This window comes from Pteropus alecto, unplaced genomic scaffold (genome assembly GCF_000325575.1).
Source record: "Pteropus alecto unplaced genomic scaffold, ASM32557v1 scaffold35, whole genome shotgun sequence".
In the NCBI taxonomy this organism is placed as follows: domain Eukaryota; kingdom Metazoa; phylum Chordata; class Mammalia; order Chiroptera; family Pteropodidae; genus Pteropus; species Pteropus alecto.
In genome coordinates, this window is record NW_006437828.1 from 9,744,363 (window position 1) to 9,767,071 (window position 22,709).

Sequence of the window (22,709 nt, forward strand, 5' to 3'; positions counted from 1 at the left end):
TATGGCCATGTGAATACATTTTATCTCTTTATAAAGAACTCAGCTCAAGCCAGTGACTTGTTCTTGTTTTGTAAAGGCAATTGTCATGTTTCATTCTTCATTGTTTGCGCTGTCACCTTGGCATGAATCCAGATGAAATTTTTAAAATTTTATGTATCATTGAAAATCACAGGTTTGCAACTCTTTCCAGGGCGGGAATTTTTTTTTTTTTTTTTTTTTTTTTTTGCCAGTTCTTGTCCTCTGACAACCTTATCTCTGAGAGAGGACGAGAATATCTAGCAAATCCTTTCTGTTCTAAAATCCCTTCGTGTTCCCCCTTTATTTGACAGTTTTTATTTCTGCTGTAGTTAAAGGAGTCCCAGTAGGCCATGGGGTTTGATTTATACACCTGTCAGATAGTTTGAACTTGTTTCGTTTGTGCTGGGCTTCACATCCAGTGTGATTTTCATGCCCATATCTTGAGCATACTTGAATTTTCATCTCTGAATTATAGTAATAATTCATATGAGTGTATCAGATATTAATGGTTAATTTCATTTTTTAGCTTCTTTATGTGATATTAAAATATAACATTTGCTTAGAAAGTATATCTTTATTCTTAACCAATCAGAATTTGTGAATAGAAACACATACTGATTTTGTCTTTTCTCTATCCGTTAATATTTCTCATTCTAAACAGTATCTCGAGTTCTGGTCTTTGAGGATCATTTGTTGCAAAATGATGAGTTTCTTCTTAGAGTATCTCAAAGTTTATAGCCCATCTTGTACATATTTTATTACTTCCATCACTAAACCGGTATAGAACAGGATAAATACAGTAAGAGCTAGACATATATCTGAGTTTTGAGCAGGGAAAGCACTGCCTGGAACAGGGACGACTTCATGGGGAGAGTAACAGTTAAGAAGAGCCCGTGGAGTGGATTAGTTGGAAGAAACTTGCCAGCAGGACTGGGGAGAACTAGAGTTCCTCAGGAAAAGGCAAATGTCGTAGAAGGCTGTGTACCAGAATATCTGTCACCTGTACTGTTCTGGTCTAATGAAATGCCATTTCTGGGGTTTTGAATGTCTTCAATCTACGAAAGAATAATGATCCAAATATGTTTTGATAGGTAATGGACATGATTGGATTTAACTTTATAATAGATGTCACCTGCCAAAACATGTAAGCAGTCAGAATCTTTATGTCATCTGGGAGCTAGTCCCTTGTAGTTTGCATTACTCTGTTCTGGTTGCTCAGTCTGTGTCACTGTTCAGTCACCAACTGGTCCCAGCACTACTACACACCCCATCCCAAGTCATGATTTAAAATGTCGGATGGTGTTTGAAAATATTTTAGCATAGTTGTTCGGCTTCCAATATTTAGACTTCTAGAAAAATCATCTCTCGTTATGGTTGGCTGGAGGATAAAGTACGTGGTGGGGAAGAGGAGATAAAGCGGGCAAGGTCATCAGGAGCGAAGGGTTTTTGTAAGTAATGAATGTCGTTCTGGGTCCTGAGTTATAAGAAATGCTTTCTCTGGGGGGAATGGACAGGTGGAGGTATTGATGAGAACTGCCGGAGGTCTAATCAGCAGCTTTCTAGGCAGCAGAAGGGCGTGTTTCTGGCCCAGTTAACCTTCCTCAGAAGCATTTTGACTAAAGTTTGTTGGAAGAGAGGATCAGGACGGGGAGGTGGACACCATCCCCTGTGTATATTATGTCCTCCATTCAGCAGTTCAAAAGCCACCAAGCTCAGCTTTCGTTATTTCACAGACAGGTAGGCGTGCTTGGACATTGGCTGCCAAAGGGAGAGCGGTGTGCCAGGGAGAGATGGGACTGGGCTGGGCGATGCCCCAGAGCCTTGCAGGAGAAAAAGGCACTTATATTTCTTATGCAGCAAATATTTTACAAAGCAAATCTATGCAGTAGGTACTGATTATCTCTGTTTTTCAGATGATAAAATTGAGGTTTGGGGAAGTTAATTATTTTGCTCAAGCATAGAACAATGATTCAGATTTAGGTCTATTTGCCTACAAAGCTTATGCCAGGAATAGAAAATGTCTTTCCCCCCCCCTTGGGTCTCTTTAATGAATTATCTCCCTGGAGAACAGAAGTGAGGTGGGGACTTCATTTTTGTGACCGTGGGTCTTGTCAGCTCTATAAGTTGACTTTCAAGAAAACAGGAGTTGCCTGTCGTGCATTGGCTTCTCTGGGCGGCCGATTCCGAGAGGGGGATTAGCACGCTGGGGTTTTGTGGGATCACCACCTGCGGAAGGAACGGACTTAAGCAGGATTGGGCAGAGGGTGTAATGCGATCTCAGTGAGAGCGGAGGACAGTTCAGGGAGCCCTCCAGCTGTCCTGGGTTCGGGCGGGCTGTGCCCTCTGTCTACCATTTTTTGAATGTGGTATGTTTGCTCTGGAAAAAAAAATCCAAAGCCTCTCATCAGTGGAGGCAGTTCCATAGGGCTAACAGCTAAAGGCTGTCTGGCCATAGTCCCAGCAGCTGGGGGAACAGGCCTTCGGTTGTAAATAGGGAATGGGTGTCACATCACAGTGTCCACTGCAGTGCCCTTAATTTGCTTGTACTTTCAGAGAAACAAGGCTTTAGAGACTGGTAGTTGGGGAACTAGATATTTGATGGAGCAGAGTTGGCCAAGAAGCTTAGGGGTGTAATATCCACATATCACCTTAGCACCTTGACTTCAGAGGCGGGCTGACCTTATAGTCTGCCCAGCTTGAGTGAACAGGTGAGAGGGCCGATTCATCCAGCCTGATTTCACGGCTCGCTGGCCATCCCTGGTTGTTGCTCCCGGTAAGTGATGGTGAGCACAAGCAGCATGGCCCACGCTCTGTAAACAGGTGTTTATGGTCTCTCCTGCAGGAGATAGACACCTGTTGAATAAGTCCTAATGAAAAAAGTTACAAATAAGGACACCGAAGCAAGCAATATTGTTCTTAAGTATGTGAGTAACAAAGAAACTTGACTGAGGGGTCTGGGGAGAGCTTTCCCTGAGGAAATAAGTCATTTTCTGTCACTTTCTCTGGTTTTGGAAAATCTGAGAAAACATCTGTTGTACTTATTATCTTGTCTCTGATTTTCTTTAGTGAACATGAAGACAGTGGAAAAAACACAGTTATCTCACTAGTGACGTGTTAACAAGAGTGTTTTGGGGAAATTTACTAAGAAAGTAGATTTAAGGTGTTATCACAAAGAAAGGTGATTATGTGAGGAGATAAGTTAATTATCTTGACTGTAATCATTTCGCTATGATAATCATTTCACTATATTAAGCCATCACGTTGTACACCTTAAATATACAATGTTGTTTAAAAATAAAATGTTTTAATGTAAAATATGAGATGTCCCCCCCAAAAAAGCGTTTTGGAGCCTTGGAGTCATACACTGTGAGCCGTTACTCTTTCTTCCCCTTTTCACTGTCGTCTCAGACTCGGTGGACTGCACTTCCGGGACCCCATTTCCATGAGCACTTGGGGTAGAGAGCTGTGCGTGGTTGACTTACCGCCCTCACTGTGCTCTGCTGTTTCTCACTGCAAGGGTTTAATCTTTCGGCAACTCTCTGAATTAAATAAGCTGGTGGCAAATGATGACAGTGTAGTCCAAGTTCCAAACGTGTTTTGTTAATTAACTTCGGGAACACAATCTTTTATTAAGTTGGCAGTTGCTTGTATTAGGTACAGTTTATTGTACTCAACGTGATTCTTAAATTTGTTCCAGCGTATGATATAGTTATTTCCAACTATTTTTTGTTGTTTGATGGCCTAAATTATAGCCTTCTAGAGTGGAGATGTGAAGTTTTAAATGTCTACTGAACATTCAGAGTTTGAGTCGGCAGTAGGATATATAAATTGCGACTTGTCAGGGGAGCCTGGCCTCGCTATAAATTTGGGAATTGTCATTTACAGATGGTATGTAAAGCCACGAGACCAGGCAAGGTCACATAAGATTGCGTATGGCTGGAGGAGAGAGGTCTGGGGACCAAACCCAGGGCCCTGTGAAGTTAAAGGGCTTGGAGGATGCGGTCTAGGTGTACGGAGACCAGAAAGGAGTGTCCAGAGGAGGAGGATCGGGTGGGGATTAAGTGGTTAATATGTTTAAAACATGTAGAAGAGTACTTGTCACTTCGCTGTGTTGCTTATCACCACAGACTCAGTAGCTTAAACAGCATGCATTCGTTCTTTCGTCATTTCTGGACCTGAGGGGTCCTGGTGTGGCTCAGTTGGGTCCCCTGCTACAGAGCCCCTCAGAGGCTGTAGTCACGGCGTCAGCCAGGGCTGGGCCCCAATCTGAGGTTCTTGGGGCAGTTGCTGAGCTCCTGTGGTTGGCAGAATTCAGTTCTGGGGTGGCGGGAGCGAGGCCCTAAATGCCTGGCTGTCTGCAGGAGCCTGCCCTCGGTTTCTTATCACATGGGCCCCTCCGTCATGGCAGCTGCCTTCATTGAAGCATGCAAACTGAGAAAACAGTGAGAAGCAAGACAGTCACAATCTTCTGTAACTTAATCAAAGAAGTGACGTCATCACCGTTGCCATATTGTGCTGCTTAGAAGGAAGTCACAGGTCCTGTTCTCACTCAAGGACAGATGATGGTGTGAATATCAGGAGGTGGGGATCTTGGGGCCGTCCTGGCGTCCTCCGGTCACATTGAGTAAGCACTCTTATCGTCGTCATTTTCTGATGGGGAATGAGTAAGTAGAGAAGGGAGTGGAGGAGAGAAAGGTCGCCTTGAAGGAAGCATGTTTATACTACAGGGAAAGAACTTCGTGCACAGATGGAGGGAGCGGCCCTAATTCATCTGTTGTTTTAAGGGCAAAGCGGAGTAAAAGGCTCAGCTGAAGTTCTTTTGATTTTTGTCTTGTCCTCCGTGGAAGAGGAGGTCAGGTTATCAGCACAGAGGGAGGAGGGAGGAGGAGGGAGGAGGGAGGAGGGGTTCCAGGTTTGAGGGGTGAAGAGAACATGTCATGCCTGCAGGGGAGGCGCGTATCGATCAGGGAGATGGAGTTAAATTGCCAGGCACCCTAAAGGGCTTGCTGGACGTTAGTCGCTGTGTATTCCAGGGCAGACCGTTCAGCACAACTGCGTTTTTCTTCAGCTGCTGGGTGGAAGTGTGGAAGGGGAGGAATACAATCAAAACGAAGAAGAAGGATAAATAAGTAGTAGTGCAGATTGGCTGAGGAGGAATACAATCAAAACGAAGAAGGATAAATAAGTAGTAGTGCAGATTGGCTGTAATCAGGACTAAGTTGTGCCAGGCCAGTACGATGGCGGGAGACGCTGTGGCGCGTCGGCCCTTTAAAGAGAGGAGTGGAGACATAAGCAGAAGGGGACAGCGTAAAGACAGTCGGTGACTTCAAGGGATGCAAGAACTGCTGGAGTCGTACTGAGGCGAGAGCTGGGGAGCTAGGAGATGGTGGGCCTGAGAGGGGAGGGGAGGCGTCTGAAAGGGCGCAGGGGAAAGGTGTGCAGCAGGGACCAGCTCAGCCAGTTGCAGCCCATTCCGGACTGCCCTCTCCCCCTCCAGGACTCTCCAGCGCACAGCTGTTGGTTCATGACTTGCCAGTCAACTGATGGTCTTCCTTATCTCTGTGGGAATAACAAGACTGTATAAAACTGCTTGTTGTGTTACAGGCGGGGCTCAGCCTTTGGGCAGGAACCCGCGGAGCAGGTGCTGGCATTAATGAGTGTTGCTTCCTACTTATAGCCTCAATGTCCCTCTCTCTGTTCGAGAATCCTATAATGGTGCCGATAACGCCAAGGTCGCAAGACAAACGACCTGTAAGACCAGTGGTCTGGAAATTCCTCGCCCCTGCAACCCCCCACCCGAAGCTCCCCCTCCCCATTGTGAGTCATGAAGCACACGTGAAACCTCAAAGGAATCACGCGCCCCTTGTACGGACGCTGCGAGGGTACGTAAGCTGTAAGAATCTGACCAAGGGGAGATTGTGCTTTGGGTCTGTTGAAAGCCCCACGCGCTCCGCCAGCATTAAATTCTCCTCTAACAAAGTTGTCTGAGCATCCAGTTTCCTCCGTCGGATGTCACTTCCTGCTATGGTCAGACGGTTGCTTGAGATACAGACTGTGGAGGGGATACCGATATTGAGGTATCTTGGGGTATTTACATACAGGGCTCATTTGAACCAGTAACTTGGAATATGATGAAGAACAGACACCATCTTACCTCTCAGGACTTCCTCAGGGGATGTAGCTTGCATTTGGTTGGGAGAGTGGGCTGCCATCTGCAGAAAGTAGTTTTCTCTTTGTATCAGAGTAATTGACACGAAGGTTCCCCGGAGTTAAAAATCAAAGACAAAGCAAGAAGCAAAGGCTAGCTCGTTAGGCAGTATTTCAACAGAGAGGCCGCAGGGAATTATCAACACAGTCCAAGGATTCGGGGTTTTGTTTGACGTTCTAACAGTATTTGTGCAGATCAACTTTAGATCTCATAGTCAGTTCTGACAGTGGATGTTGTGGACATCTCCTTTGACCAGTGTCCACACTTCCTCTGACACTGTACCAGCACCCCGATTTAACTTTGGAAACCGCCACTTCCCCTTTTCAGTCTGTGATTCTGATGATGTTGACTACAGCTCCCCACAGGAAGTGGCCAGTAAAAGGATCTCATCTTCAGGTTCAATGACAGACCCAAGGAAGGACACGCGGCCCACTCCGAACCGTGAGAGACAGTCACATCTTTACTGGGGACTTTCGAGGAAGGGGACTGCTCTTCAGGAGCTGCTTCAGCCGTCACACTGAACAAGGGGGTGGGAGGCTGTCACAGACGTGAGTGCACGTGGGGGGAGGAGAGAAGAGCTAAGAGATAGATGGTCACAGAGTCCTGGTGACATCATTTGAGCCCTTGAGCCACCTTAAAGCTACCTCTGGAGTTTTCAGTTACTTGAGTCAGTAAATCCTTTGCACGTTGTTGTGGGTTTTCTTCTCACTCATAATCAAAGGAGACCTGATAGGTAAGTACAGCTACCACGTGGAGTTCGCCCGCTCTTCTAAGCTCGTGTGACGAAGTGGAGTGTGGCGTCCTTGAACTTTTGTTATGGTGTGGAGTCTTCAGAACCCTCTTTCCGTGAGATCTTTTACAAGCGTTTTAGTGGTCTAGGGTAGAGACCGCCGGACCTGGAGACAAGTTTCGTGTCTGATACTAGCTAACTGTGTTATTTCAGCCGTCTGAGCCTCCGTTTTCTTGTCTATAGAATGGGGAGAATGATAGATTTCATGGGGCGATTAGAAGATTAATTGGGGTAACGGATGTGACATGTATAGCACGGTACCTGACACTGTTGTCTCCCTTCCCCCTCCCTCTGTTCCAAACTTTTAGCATATTGTCTGACACACAGTGGTTCAGTAAATTTTATTATAAAGAATACATATGTAACTGAACAAAAGCATGAGGGTCTTCTTTTGACCCTCTTATTCCTGAATTTTTACCATATCCAAAGCATTGCAGTTTGACTAGTAGGTGGTTCTTTTTGCAAATGAAATCTTTGCTAGATAAAATTTGTCCCCCTTTCCAGCTTTGGAAGCTGTCTCTGACTCGTTCTACATTCGTGTTCATGCTATTCCAGGATTATTGTGGGAAGTAATGACACCTGGCCCTTACTGAGTACTTGTAAGGCATTATGATTATGCTTCATGCTTTATATGTAGCATCTCGCTCCTCACGGTAGGATGACCGTAAAGGTAAGTGATGATTCCGGAGTTCAAACTACTTCTTAGAGGAAGTGAAGTAGGTACATAGTAGGGAATCAACATGTATTCCCTTAACTTTTTTGAGAATTAAAAGCCTTCTGATTGCATATATCTAGTTACAGACACAATGCAGTGTATTGGTTACATAGATGCTGGAACCAGACTGCTTGGGTTTGAATCCTTGCTCCATCATTTGCTAATTATGTGACCTTGGCTAGATTATATAATCCCTCGGTGCCCCAGATCCATCTGTAAAGTGAGGGTAATCAACAGTACCTGCCTCACAGAGATGGAACGCTTACAAGCATGAATGTATGGAAAGTGCTTACAACAGTGTTGGGAAAGTTGTATTACAGAGATGTTAGCTATGATATTTAATAAATCTTTTATTTCGGCAGATCCTTCATCATATTAGTCAGAGTTACAATCTTACATAAGTAAAACTTAACCTTTCAAATCATCTTAAACTCATTGGCGTCTCTAAATAATATCATGTCAGAGCGTTAAGCTCCCATGAGGAGCCTTTTCTGGAGGTGTTTCTCACCCCTGAACTTTGATTAGACTCATTTGGGAACATAAGTTAATTCTTCATTACTGTTAAGTTGTTTGACCCATGTTGGTTTTGGGTAACCAGCCTGACTGACTGAGCTCTTCCAGAGCTAAAATCAGTTCTTACATATCTTAGTACCCTTTATCGTGTCAGACATAAACTGACAGCTTGATACTGGATGATCATTTATTACAGGCACAAAGTAAAATAGAAGCAGTACATCATTTTATGTTTTATAAGATTGATTAATGCCCAAAACATAGTCTTATTAGTATTTTATTTCGTTTTAGGTTCCTAAATATTTGTCACAACAATGGGCTAAAGCTCCTGGAAGAGGTGAAGTTGGAAAGCTGCGGATCGCTAAGTGAGTTATTTTTATATTTTTGACAATTTAAAGAGCTGGTTTTTAAAAATTTACAAGTGCTTTTAAATGGAATTGCAGTTCTTTTTCAGATAATTTACTTGGAAAATGAGAAGCAGTGCACATGTCAAGGCTGTCAAGAGATGGTTAGGTGCCCTGTAGGGTCATATGTGTGCGTGCGTGTGTGCGTGTGCACGCACGCGCGCACACACACACACCCTCCCCAGCCCTCTAAATAGAAAATCAAATTTATTGGTCAACGTCTTGGCAGTGAGGCGGCGGAGCATGTAGTTCCTTCACCACTCCGTCCCCTCCACATCTCGCTGGGGGCTGTGCTTGGACTGGCATAATTGGATGTCGCAAGTTAAGTGCTCAGTAGAAGGACTTTGCCATTGTGCCACTGTTCTGTCTGTAGAGGTGCTGGAAGAGGGTGGGGGACAACCTGGTGAACAACGTAACTGTAGTTTCCTGGTGGAGGAAGTGGCCTTGTTAGAAAGGGAAGCCCCCAGCGCTCAGCCTGTGTCTGCCAGAGGCCTCACGTTCCACTTTCTGTCCATTCATTCTTAATCACCACGAACCAGATTTCTGTGCCTGCCGCTCCGTTGACATAGCTCTTGTCATTGTCCTCCACTTTATCAATTATTTTGCTTCATAACAAACCGCCCCAAAATTTAGTAGCTTGATACAAGCACCATTTCGTTGGCTTATTTTTTCGGGCAGTTCTGGTTGGGGCTGAGCTGGCTGCTTTTCCAGGCTAGAATGGCCTCACTCTGGTGTCTAGTGGTTGGCTTGCTATCGCCTGGGGCAGTGGCCACATGGGTTTCATCTGCCACATGCTCATTCACGAGATGGCGAAAGCGTTCCTGAGAGCAGAAGAGAGGAAGAGCCCAGGGCACAAGACCTTGCAAGCCTGTGCTTGCATCTCATTCGCCAGAGTCCTGCTGGCCAGTGCAGCTCACACAGCCAGCCCCCGATTCCAGGGGCAGTAGACGCCACCCCTCGGTGGGAGCCGCCGCAAGGACCTGGTGGTCCATGTTTGCAGCCTCCCACACCCACATTCCTAAGTCCACGAGCCCTCTTACTTGAGCTTCCACAGAACTGGACATAGTTGACATCAGAATTGGACACCACTTCCGTCCGCCACCCCTTTTTCACTTCCGGGACACCACTCTCTTGATTCTCTCCTTCCGTTGCTGGCTGGTCTCATCTTCTCGGTCTCTAAATGTCGTATGACTCTAGGGCTCAGGTTTTCGTTTTTTCCTTCTCTCCTGACTGACTGCCTAGGTGGTCCCGTCTGGTCTCATGGCGTATCTGGTTGTATTTAGAGATCTCTCTCGAGTATGGCCTCTCTCCTGATCCCCACGATTCATACATCTGACACCTCCTTGAGGTCCACTTGAATGTCTCAAGAGCGTCTTAAATTTAATCGTCACTCTTCCTCTGGACATCCCCATGCCTTGCCCCGCACTTCTTTTAGCTCCGTGTTCAAATGTCCGCTCGCGAGGCCTTTTCTCGCCATGTAGAACTCTCTGCTTCTCCTACTCTCCTTCCCTCCGCCCCACCCCGCCCCGTGGCTCCTCCCACCATTCACGCTGCGGTGAGTGTTTATTCAGCTTCTGCAGCGCTCATCTGACACACTGTGTATTTGTTCGTATACTGTGCATCTCTCCTGCCAGAGTGTAAGCACCACGAGGGTGGCATTTTTGTCTTAATGACGCCATGTCTTCAGGGTCTAGAACAGTGCCTGGCATAGAAGCCAGCAGCACATTTTTGTTGAATCAGTAAAAGAAAACTGCTGTGACAAATTGAGTAGTAATAGCTTTTTTATGCTTTTATTTCCTGAGGCAGTAGTTCCAAAAGTGAGATAGTTAGAAAATCAGAGTATAAACATAGGCCCCACCCCTTTTTTTTTTTGCCTAAAATACTTACTGTCTCTATGCAAGGGTTATATTTTGACGGGCGGGTGGGGGGGTGTCACTTTAAAGTTTCCTGTTAGAGCCAGTCAGCTGTGGATATGGAGCTAGTGGTCACCTGCTGGCTTTTGTCTTTGGAGGAGCAGTGCTGTATGACTGGATGACGTCATGACTTTAAGAAACTGATACTTTCGTGTGTTTATGCCTTAAGTATTTTATCTTACTTGCCTTTGTTTCAGATGTATCTTTTAATTCCTCACTCCGCTTTAACAAGGTGTAGATTGGAAGCAGGCATACTTTTATATCCAAAGTTCTTAAAATTAGGTAGGAACAATATATCAGTTTCTCAAGAAATGATTGCACATTTAATAGTGGCATCAGGCTTGAATTCAGGCCTTTGAGTGGTAAGAAAACTCTAGCAGGTTCTAGTTCAGCCTACGTTATTTAATCTGCATTTAGATTCCTTATCCCTAAAGTTGCCTGTTTTGCCAGCCTTTTACATGGAAGTAGTTGTCATTTATTTGTATATTTTATAAAATGAACATATTCCTGGAAAGCTGTAGATAAATCACATTGTTTTGCAAGTTGTCCTACTTTTATTGAAAGAAAAAAAAAGAATGCATATTTTTAAATGAAATCTGGTGATTCCCCCTCCCCCGCCCTTTTCAACGTGAAATCCTTTGTAGGGCAGATAATTACCTACTTTTTCTGTTATGGAGCTCAGAATTTCTTAGAATCGATGTTACTGGAAATGGGAGCCACACGAAAAATCTCAGAAATGTACGTCACTGGAAAAAGGCGGCCGAAGGAAGAAGCTGTGTAAATGGTGAACCTCTTGGTATTATAGAATGACCACCTAGAGCCCAAGGCCTGGCTTAGTTCGATGTACGTGGCTGCTGATAGTTGTTTTGGCCTTGGGCCTTAGTCCTCTAAATCTCAGCTGCCTTGTTTGTAAAATGTGAATCTTAATGCCTTTCCAGCGTAGGGTGCTTATGATACAAACGAAACAGCTTACGGTTTGTTCAAATGCTTTGTAAACTCACATATTCTCCTTTTTCTACCATGAATGTTGTATTCCTAAAAACCTCTGTAAAGAAAATACCTGCTTGAGGGATGCAAACTCTTTTCTTCTGGTGTGGCGGGGAGGGGACTGTCATGAGCAGTAGAGAAAAAGGAACCAAGTTTCAGGGAAAGCTAGGCAAACCCCAAGAATTGCTTTGATCCCTAAAACATAATAGCAGAGATGGCATGCTAAATAAGCAATAATGTGTGTGTTGTAATTTTTCTTTATCACCCATTGCTTGATAGAAAATTCCAAGCTCTTTTCCTCCCTTGGTTTAAAGCAGCTGGTTTATGTAGTTGCATCAGACATACGTTGGATGACCAGACCCCAGGTTTGCCTGAAACAGTTCCAGTTCACACGTTTCCTTGAGCAGTTATTAACAGTGTCCATCTTTCACTCCATAGAGTGTCCAGGTTTTGACAATAAACTTTGCCCTTAATATTAACCAGTGTGTGTGTTTGTGTGTGTATTCTTCCACGTGATTCCTGTCTGATTTTATGAGCTGGCATTGTTGTCCCGTCTGGGAGTCCAACCAAAGCCGCATAAAGATAATTTTGTGTGTGTGTGTGTGTGTGTGTGTGTGTGTGTGTGTGTGTGTGTGTGTGTGTGTGTGTGTGTGTTATATAAACAATACATGATTATTGCTTTTTAAAAATTATCTATGTAAGTCATCTGTTTTCCCACTCCTTACTGGTGGCCAGGGGTCACAATTTGGTATGTAACCCTCCAGATCACTCCGTGTACAGATTATTATGATGCTTGATTTGACAGTTTTGTTTTTTTTTAGGTGACGCAACCCTTGATTGACCTCACAGATCGCAAGGACCTTGTCAGCTTACAATCCCTTATTTTTTTAATTTTTACGCCTACACCACCTGATCTTCCTAGGTGGTCTCCCATCCAAGTACTAACCAGGCCCGACCCTGCTTAGCTTCCGAGATCAGACAGGATTGGGTTTGTTCAGGGTGGCATGGCTGTAGACTTGACAAATTTTTAGAACATTTTATTCAACTGACCATTGCTAAGTATTTCTCATACTCATTGAGGTTCAGTTTTGATAACTTCAGAAGACCCACAAAACTGATTTTGTTCTCTTTGTCTTTCTCTTAATTTAGTTCTAAAGCTTCGGTTTATTTTGTTCCATGTTCTTTTCCTTAGGGCACATGGCTAGTATTTCTCTTCCTTTTTTTTTCTCATTTTAGTCTCACAATTCTCTTAAAAATAAAATTCCCAGTAATGGTGACTTGAAATAGCTGTGTTCAAATCAGTTTCCTCAAATGGCAGTTGAGGAAAAAATAAACCATCAGAATTTCTTAAAAGAGAATCTTATGATTGAAGAGGGGTTTCTATGTCAATATAAGAGGCAAATAAGGAGCAGTGTGTGTGGGTGTGTGTTTATGCACATGCAGTTTTATATGTAGATAAAAAATCTAGCAGGTTTTCTGCCTAACACGATACATAATCAGTCTTGTCTTCTAGAAGATCTATATCCTTCTGGTGATGAGAACAGGTTTATAGTAACTAGTACCGTAAGATTGCTATGTAAATGCCAGAAAACAGCTTGTTCTGCAGTAGGTGTGCTGGCTGTCTTGTTTATGTTACCAATTTAATTTCCATTCCTCTTACGAATCACTAAAATCCCTACTGGACAAGTGTAGGAGGAGCGAGGAATGGCTTAGCAGTGCACATGCCTAGGTTATCAGGATTTAGTTCATTTCAAGCTAAATATGGGTCATCAAGCTCATGTAGCTGAAAACAAAGAGCTCCATTAATAGATGTTTGTTTGTTGTTTAGAATGTGAAGTCGGATGACAGCCCCACCCTTTTCTTTGCCAGTTAGCTTACAGTGCACACATTATGCTCAGTTCTCAGTACTGCATTTAGAGACGTGGGCAAATAAATAACTTCATTCAGCAGAGTAAGACCAGAATAATGAGAAAACCAAGGACAGTGTCCTATAAGGAACGTTTGCAGGTACCATGGCTGTTAGGAGAGGCCCAGGCAGACCAGGTGAAATGCTTTCAGGTACTTTTGACTAGAACGTGTATAATCAGTTATCCTTAGAGGCACATTACCAGTTCACAGGCTATCCGTGTAGTTAAAAAAAAGTACATGTGGGTAAAAAAGGAAAACAACAAAGGCTTTGAAAAGGCACTGTGGTGTGCTGGGTGTGAGTATGTGCTTAGGGGTCGCTGGGCTTGGCTTTATCCTGGCCTTGTCACGTGGGGGCCGCGTGACCAGTGCTTGGCGCCCTCCGTTTCGGCATTTCTGCCTCGTGGTCAGTGCCTGTAAAGCACTTGATTGGGAAGTGTCACCCACGGTTGCGGCCGCGGCCCGCACGCTGCGCAGCCCAGGCCGGGCTCCCGCACAAGGCCTCCCCTGTCGTGCCCGTTGCGGTGGGCAGCTGCCTGCCTGTCCCCAGGGCCCCTGCAGGGAAGGCGCCCAGAGCCAGGTGGTCCCAGCGGGATGGTGGTGGCCCCAGCAGTGTGGACTTGGGGGAGATGAGGGCGGGGGCGTGCAGCTGGGAGTGCAGCTCTCCCCAGATGTGGTTCTCTCAACACCTGGACAAAGGGGAGTCCAGTCATGAGTAAGGTGAGAGTAATAGCCTTTTCTTTACAGTTGGTAACTTTTGGGCCATTTTTTGTCAAGCAGTTTACATGCTGTTCCTAACCCACTGTACTTGGATTAGTTTATACCTGGACATCTCACATGTACCGCATTTTAGTTAGCCTATACTTTTGCCCTAGCTTGTTTAATTTTAAAATGAATCTTCTTTCTACATCACTGTCCTGCCCCAGAAAACGTCACTTTTCGAAATGGTTGATATATGTTGTATTTTACTGACAATCGTCAGTTTATACTAATGTGGCTTATCTCAAAGAGTTAATTTCTAGCTTTCTCTTTAAACACATTTAACATTCAATGTTATATGGGGGCCCACTAATAATAAAAAATATGTAAACAAAAAATCAATGAGATATAATTTTTTTTGTTCTAAAAGTGACTAAGTTTAGAACACTTAAACTGTTGATAGAGGTTTAAATTGGTACAGCCTTTTTGAAGGGCAGTCTGACAACCTACGTGTGTATATGTACACATACGTATGTGTATACACAGCACAAAGATACACACACACACGTACAGTTGCTGCTCAGAACAACGTAGAATGAAAATGGCACTGTTTTCTCTGCCAGTTAGCTCACAGTGCAAGTTATGTTCAGTCTGTGTGTGCTCCTTCTAGAAAGCCAGACCGATCCAGCAGAGGAGAGCTGGGATAGTGAGAAGGCTAGACGTATTAATAATGAAAGATCATTTTGACCCAGCAATTTCTAGGAACTTATGAAAGAGACAAATTAGCGATGCAGAGATTGATTTACAAGGATATTCGTTTCAGCATTGTTATAGAGAAAAATTAATAGCATTCTTAAATTCTTTAGTAAGAGATTAAATAGAGCATATTTTAAAATTATGTAATACTTTTATTTTAAAATAATCTCAAGCTACAGAAAAGTTGGAAAAACAATATAAAGAACTTTTTTACTGCAAACAAGGACACTCTCCTGCATGATCTCAGCACACCCCTCCGAATCAGTAGATCAACATCAAATAGTCCTACAGCGTAGCCCTTAGACTTCGTTCAGGGTTTGTCAGTTGTCGCCAGGATGTTTTATAGGAAAAGGAGGCAGCCCACAATCTCGTGTTGCAGTCTATCGTCAGGTCTCTTTAGTTTCCTTAGAGCTAGAACATTTGGAAGTCTTTCCTTGACTTGTTGACCATATACATGTCAACACTCTTGGTGTTTACAGGTAGTTATTTTATAAGAATTGGGTTTGTCTGATGTTTTGATTAGGTTCGGGTTATGCATCTTTGGCAGTAATGTCACAAAGGTGAAGCTGGGTTCTTTCTGTATTCTTCTAGCAAGGTGTGTGTGCTTTCATCGTGTCCCACTCTTGGTAGTGGTAACTTTGGTCACTTGATTAGGGAGTGTCTTCTAAACCTTGTCTCTGTAAACGCACTCTTTTCTCCTTTGTAATTATTAAGTATTCTATGGTGTGCTACTTTGTGGCTATGTAAACATTCCATTTCTCATCAGATTTTCCCCTTTATTCATTTGTCTGTGTTAGTATGAACTCATGGATTCCAGTTTTATTCAATGGGACACAATTTGTTACCATCGTCATTTATTCTGATGTTCAAGTTGTCTAAAATTTAGCCAGTGGAAGCTGCTTCTAGCTGGCTCCTAAGCCCGTTTTTTTTCTTTTTTGTGGTAAAACACACACAGAATTTAGCATCTTCACCCTTTTTAAGTGTACAGTTCAGTAGTGTAAGTCCTGTGGCCTTTTGACATGTCCTAACCATTCTTTGAGCGCTTTTTGTCACAGCAAGATGTTTTAGGTTCATCTGCACATTTCTGTCTGAGTCCTGGAGTCATTCATTTCTCTAAGGAGCCCTGGTTCCTTCCAGAAACTAAGACTGGATGCTACATGTGCTCATTGCCTTTCCCAGGGCTGTCAGTGGGCAGCGCTAGGGAGTATATGTGTACACACGCCTTTGCATCTGCATTTCTGTATTTGCATATACTGAAAATCGTGACGTTACACCAGTATCCAGTTCTAGTCCGACTCCACAGGGCGTGCAGAAAGTGGGAAACCTGATTCCGTTACCTTTAATACATTCCCTCTCTTTGTTCAAGCCTCTGTTCTTATTGTTCAGACTACCCTTCCCCCGACCTCCCTTGGGCTCCAGCACCCCTCGTCAGGCTGCTGCCTTTGCTGTTCTCCCCAAGGGCACTGTCCTCAGCCCGTCGGAGGCTGCCCTCCCCGAGGCTCCAGCAGCCTGCTTCTGGTCGTCCTCCGGAGAGCATGCCCTCTCCCTGCCAGCTCCGGACACACTTCTTGTTGAGCCATTATTTCTGCGGATGTCACCCTTGCCCCAGTGGGCTCTGACACCTCGTCTCGGGCTGCCCCCGGCACCCCAGGCACTGCTCTCCACCACACGTGTGCTGTGACCACCCAACTCTGCCCGCTCTGCAGGCACTTTGCCTTGCTTGGCCTCACTTTGGGTTTTGAGCATAATCGTCCGAGAATAGGGTGTAGAAATAATAACTCAAAACAAAACGGAACGTCCTGGAGCGCAGTTGTCGGCTTGAGATTCGTAGTTAGTTTTCCCGGAAAAAGAGTTGCTTTATTGGCTGTCAGAGCTGAGTGGAGAGTCCAGCCCTATGGTGTCAAATCTAAGTAGTTAAAAAGTGTAAGGAAAGGAAAAGACAAATGATTAATTTAAAAAAAAAGGCAAGAGGAACAAGACTGGAGTCCAAAGACTGGCTGTGGGTTCTGAGAAATGGGCTCTGAGTGACGAAGGAGAAGCTGGAAGCATCGTGAAGCACCAGTGAAGGACGGGCCAGCGGCTTGCTTCAGTCACTTCTGAAGACACGACAGAGTTTTAGTAGTCGGTGTGTCTAACTGTAGCCGCAGGTCATCGTGGAAAGGGGATATCTCAGTTGCATTGTAGGACAATCAAAGGTCACATGTGCTTCATTCACACACCCCGACCAAAGAATATGTGATCCTTTTAAAATAAGTTTTAAGTTGCCATAGATTTTTTTATTCTAGAAAATTAACCCATCCAGAGTTCACCAATCTCTTATTATTCCAGCTAAGATGCCATGATAATTTTATATATAAACGTGAAAATGAAGTCATCGTCCCCTCAAGTGTTTCCTAATTGCATCCAGGTGACTTTCTAGTCACCGCACCTGAAGTGTCAGCGTGGCCTTCGATCCATCCTCTTCCCTTGCTGCTGCCTTCCAGGCATCTCCTGTCAGCTCCGGCAGCGTGCACGCACTTCCTGCGCTCTGCCACGTCCCTTCTGCATCTCTGCCTTTGCTCCGCCCGCAGTGCCTCTGTCTTAAAGGTCGCTAATTCAGTGCCTCTTCATGCTGAATTGGGGGCACGTTGTTGCCAAACCTTCCAAACCCTGATAAGAGAAGCTGCCAATTCATATCTTTATGTGAAACCTTAAAAGTTCTTCACTTCTGTTCTAAGTACTTCGCCCAACAAAAAGATTGACTTGCATTTTAATTTATTAAAGGCTCTGAGAAGTCCTGCAGTAAACAGATCTGTTTAAGGTCCTGGACTGCTTAGTTTGGCCTGAGAGGCTCGTTACCACTTGACTCCAGTCGACCGTTCATTGATATTAGAAAGAATGCTCTGGATACTTTCTTATTGCTGGTGTTTAGTTGGATTGTTCTCTTAGCCCGGAATGCGCCCGTCTTGTCAACGTCAGTCCTCACTCAGTCCATCTTTTCCTAGCTTTCTTTTCTGCATTTCCATGGTAACGTGTTGTACCTCTGTCATAGTTATTATTCTGCTTATAGTTGTTCATAGATTGGCTCTTTTTAATTCAACTGGAACCTTCTTGAGGACAATTAAAGGTCCTACTAGACCGCGCCCTGAGCACAGTGCCTAGCGGGTGTATGGTGGACACTTAATGCCAGCACCACTGCGTGGAGGCCGGCCAGAACTCAGCCCGGCGTGATGAGACCGTCGTTTCCTACCTGGTCTTCGTGCCCATTCCACGTATATTTTCTTGGAGCAAGTCTTTGTACTTGGGGCTCCCCATTGCCCAAAGAACGACGTCCGTGCTCTGTGCGGAGATCGTGAGGCCCGTCCACGTCTAGCGCCAGCTCTGCGTCATAGGTCGCATCCCGCTGTCCCTTACTTCATACTCTCCCTCCTAGCCTGGTTGCATCTTCGCGATCTGACTCTCCCATGGCTGTGTTCGGCTATTTACTTCTGATGCTACAGTCCCGCCTCGGCCTACTGAAGTCCTAGGGCCCTTCTAGAAAAGCTCAGAGCCTTTCTTTAACTCTTAAAATGGAAGAAAGGACCCTGGCATATCGTGGCTCTCTTATTAAACATTAAAATTTATTTCGTTCTACAGTTACGGGTGTAGCTTCTGCTGTCTGGGGACAGGTACCTTACACTCAGTACTTTGCTTATAGTAGGTACTTAATATATGTTTTAAATTAGGCTATTATATAAAGTGTACATCGATTCCATCTTTGTGAAAAAAATGACATTTAAAAACATATAATGCAAATATATAGAAAATAGTCTGGAAGGATTTCTACTGTGCCAAAATGTTAACAGTGGAAATATGGCTGTTAAAACTTCTTTTAACTTGCCTGTGTGTTTATATGTGGACACATGTTGTTTTTATAGTGGAGAAAATTTGCTTATGATTTTAAAATATTAAGTTTAATTTTGATTTTTAAGATTTTATTTGGTAAATGAAACATCTTCAGCTAGGCAAATAGTACAATTTGCTGAAATACTACATACTGATATTAAATATGTATTCACATGCTGCTGAATGATAAAAATGCTCAAAAATAAAGATAAGATTTGCAAAAGATCATTATTTGGGTAAAATATTATGCAATAATAATATTTTGACAGGTTGTAATAGTGTTAAGTGACACACACTTAAAATACTCACACGGGGTTAATGGGACTTTTGTTTTTCCTAGAATGTTACAAATAGGATAGTTGAAGAGAGCCCAGGGTACATGTTAACCTCTGTAAATGTAATATTTCATGTAAATATGCAATAGTGTTATTTGTTTTAATTATCAGCGTAAATTTGAAAAAACCTGAAATCTAAATAAATAAAAATTTTTCTTTTTCTCTTTTTTAGGAGTCAAGGAAGGACTGAGGTAAGATTATTTCTATTTACATTTTATTTAAAGCATGAGATTTTTTTACCGTGAATTAGTAACAGTAAGGAGAGGAGTGGTGTTTATATTCCAGAAAACTCTACATCAAGCTAGGAGCCGATGGTCAAGAACAAATAATAGTGTAAATGTCACTCTCGTGTGAATGAATGGACTCCTTTCTAAGTGTTTATTCTTAGCATTTTCTACTTTGACCTCAAATATCCCCTCCCTCAGCACTTCGAATTACTTCAGTAATATTTTGACATTATTTCAGTGTGGCAGAGGCATTCTGTTTGGATTGGCGAGGGCTTTAGATTTTGACCCATTAAGTCCAGGACATAATTTGCAGTACCTCTCACACAGTAGAGAGATATTTAATAAATACTTCATAATTTTCCTACTTGGTTGGAAGGTCAGTATTTTATAAGTTTCTTTGAGGTAAAATCTGTTGTCCTTTTGAAGAGATCAGGTATATGGTGAAAATCGTTTTGGAAGAAAGCCTATGTCTTTTTATTCCAGACCTCAAGATCGAGTTATCCTTATATCCTTAGTTGTATTTATTTAACTATTCAAAAATAAAACAGCACCTCGTACTCATACAGTAGTCATTAAGACCTAAAAAAAGAAATATGTCCTCTGTTTAAGCTTTCTAAGTAGCTCACTTTCCCCTCATCAAGTAGTTGTTTTCTTAATACTCTTAAAAGATTCACTTATTCAGCAAATACTGTTTTCCTTCTATGTGCCAGGCACTTTGCTAGGAGATACATACATATACATACACACACATATATATATACATTAAAGCCCATGAGTATAACAAGATGTGGTCTCTTAACCTCAAAAACCTTAGGGGGAAAATTTGTATTCCTATTTTGGAAACAGAATTTCTTCAGCCACACATCAGAGAAAACATGCGAAAGCTCTTTGTGTTTATGATGGTAGATTAGCCCCATTATTCTGACACTTAGGAATAGATTCTCTTTTTTATGAATAAGTATTAAAGAGTTTTGGATAAAGTTTTGAAAAATGCTTAATAAAATGAAAAGATTCGCATTTTAAAAAGATGATTTATAATCAGAATTTCTGTACAGATAGTTTGAATACAAAAGTCTATTGTAATAAGCTCTGCATAAATGTGTCTTTTAGGTGTCATTTACTTTGAATGAGGATCTTGCAAATATTCATGACATTGGCGGAAAGCCGGCTTCAGTCAGTGCTCCCAGAGAACATCCGTTTGTCTTGCAGAGTGTTGGAGGACAGACGTTAACAGTGTTTACCGAGAGCGCGTCGGGTAAGTGAGCGTTGAGTTTTTCAGTGTGCTTCCCGTACCTGTTGTACAGATTTTCTGTCTCTGCACACACTCCAAGGTCACTACCAAGGCTGCTCTACCCATTGTGCCGTCTCCTTCTGTTACTCCTTTCAAGCTGCTTCTCTGCTCTCAGTGCTTCACTCTGGTCGATGACATTTTTTAGCTGTTACTTGAAGTGTTTAATTTCCATTTGGGCATGAAGAAATAGAACAAAGCAGATGGAAAAGTGTGGTGCCTCGAAATGCCTTCGAGGATGTTGAAGAAACAGTGTTCTGAGTTTTGCCAGGATAAGGTCATCCTTTTCTGTTTTGGGAAATCGATATTCACATAAGTTGTGTTTTTAAAAATACCACTTAATATTAGGGAATAGATTAGTCTGAGTTTTTGCTCTCATATGCTTTCTATACTAAGAGGGCCTGTTTCCTGTAGAGGTGAACTTCTTTTAATGGGTATCGACTTCCAAGAAGCTCTGTGTAAAATATAGTTTTTCAGTTTTGTGTGTTTGCTCTGAGATATTTTAACAGTTCAGTAAATCAGGAGCAAGTGTTTCAGTTTGTGGTTTAAATACAGAGGGAACTTTTTTTGCGGCATACATATATGAATACATTTTATTTTCATTGTTTCTTGGTTTTAAGTTCACTGAATTTAGAATGTGGCTGTTAAAGCAGCAGGCCACCTTATTTTAGTGGAGTTAATTTCTCATATATAATTCAGAAGGTTTATTGTTGCATTAAAAGAAAAGATTTCATGATTTTGTCGTGTCTCCAGTAGACATTACAAAGAAAGCTGTAAAAATTATACTATGTTAAGAATGTCATTGTTTAAAAAAGAATTTGCTCAGATAAATTTTTTTGTGGTGTCTTGAATTACCAATAGCTGCATAAACTGAACTAAAAAAATTAGTCTTTTTTCTTTTTTTCCCCCTGGATGTAGAATCTAAACAAAGGTACATCACAATTTTTCCGTCATGTGCTTTAAGGTAAAAGATGTGTTTTGTCGTGTTCTTCTAACGCTTTCATGATCTGTAGTGTGGTAGCATGGGAGGTTGAATGTTAAGCATACGCACTTTGTCCTGGGGGAGGCTCAGCGCTTAGCAGACGTGTGTCGTGTGCGTCGTGCGGGCACGGCAGGGGTGCATCCAGGGGACTGGAAATTTGCCTTGTGGTTGATGGAATTTAGTGAGCCCTGTTGAACCTGTGAGGTTTTCTCTACTTTTGTGGTTGTCCTGGAGTGGAAGAGGCATGGAACCAAGGTGGTAGAAAGGAGGCAGAGCCTTGAAGAAAGTTTGAGGTGGGGCAGCTTGAACTTTCTCTGTAGAAAAACGGACCCTCTTTCAGATTTTTTACATCTTATGTTGCTGGTTTTTCCAAAGCATGGTTTATTGCTTGTACTTGTACAAAAGACGGTCATTTAGAAAGCTAAGGTTTGTCATCCTCTAAGTTAATCTTATATTTTTAATCTTGTGAATCCTTTAGTAGCGTCGTGCTCTTTCTGAACATTTTGTGTTCACGTTTCTGGTTGCAGTGTCTTCCAAAGCGAATATGGTATGATAAGGATTATTTGGCAGGAATGTGGAAAAGGATCGAGATTGTCATCCTTCTTCTGGAGTTTGGACAGTATGTTCTGCCTCGTAGAACTGCGATAATACAAGTACAGGTCTACGTTGCTGTCAGGTGGCGTACGCTCTGAGGGACGTTTTGGCTTCGTATTAATCATTCTTGTTTTGTATCACTGTTTATTGACTCTCTTTGTATACCTTTCTGTGCTTTAATTTCCTGATTTGTGAAATGAGGATAAAATTGTTTATGTTTATGTATAAGTATGAATATATTTAAAACATTTAGAACAACACTCATTATGTAGTAAATGCTCAATAATTGTTATTACTATTATTAATATTGGATCTTATTTTTAAACACTTTAGATTTCACATTTAAGGCATGTGCATGCATTTTAGCTGTATCTGGTTGTATGTCACTTGATAGAATTCAGCTCAGAGATTTTTATGTTCAGTGTTTTTTGATTGACTGGATGACTGACAAAAAAGCTCTAGAATTGTCTTTATTTCTTTTCTTTCCTGAGGGGCCTTACATCATTTGCTA

General features: G+C 42.8%; 1 protein-coding gene and 1 pseudogene across 1 annotated transcript in view; one reads left to right on the forward strand and one right to left on the reverse strand.

The window, feature by feature from the left end:
* Positions 1 to 22,709, forward strand: part of GTF2F2 (general transcription factor IIF subunit 2) — a 112,875-nt gene that overhangs the window by 2,072 nt on the left and 88,094 nt on the right. The window contains exons 2-4 of the mRNA XM_006914961.3: positions 8,536 to 8,609; positions 19,280 to 19,298; positions 20,445 to 20,589. Coding sequence (XP_006915023.1) covers positions 8,536 to 8,609; positions 19,280 to 19,298; positions 20,445 to 20,589 — 238 coding nt within the window. The remainder of the gene's footprint in view (positions 1 to 8,535; positions 8,610 to 19,279; positions 19,299 to 20,444; positions 20,590 to 22,709) is intronic.
* On the reverse strand, positions 12,446 to 12,564 carry LOC112482266 (annotated as a pseudogene).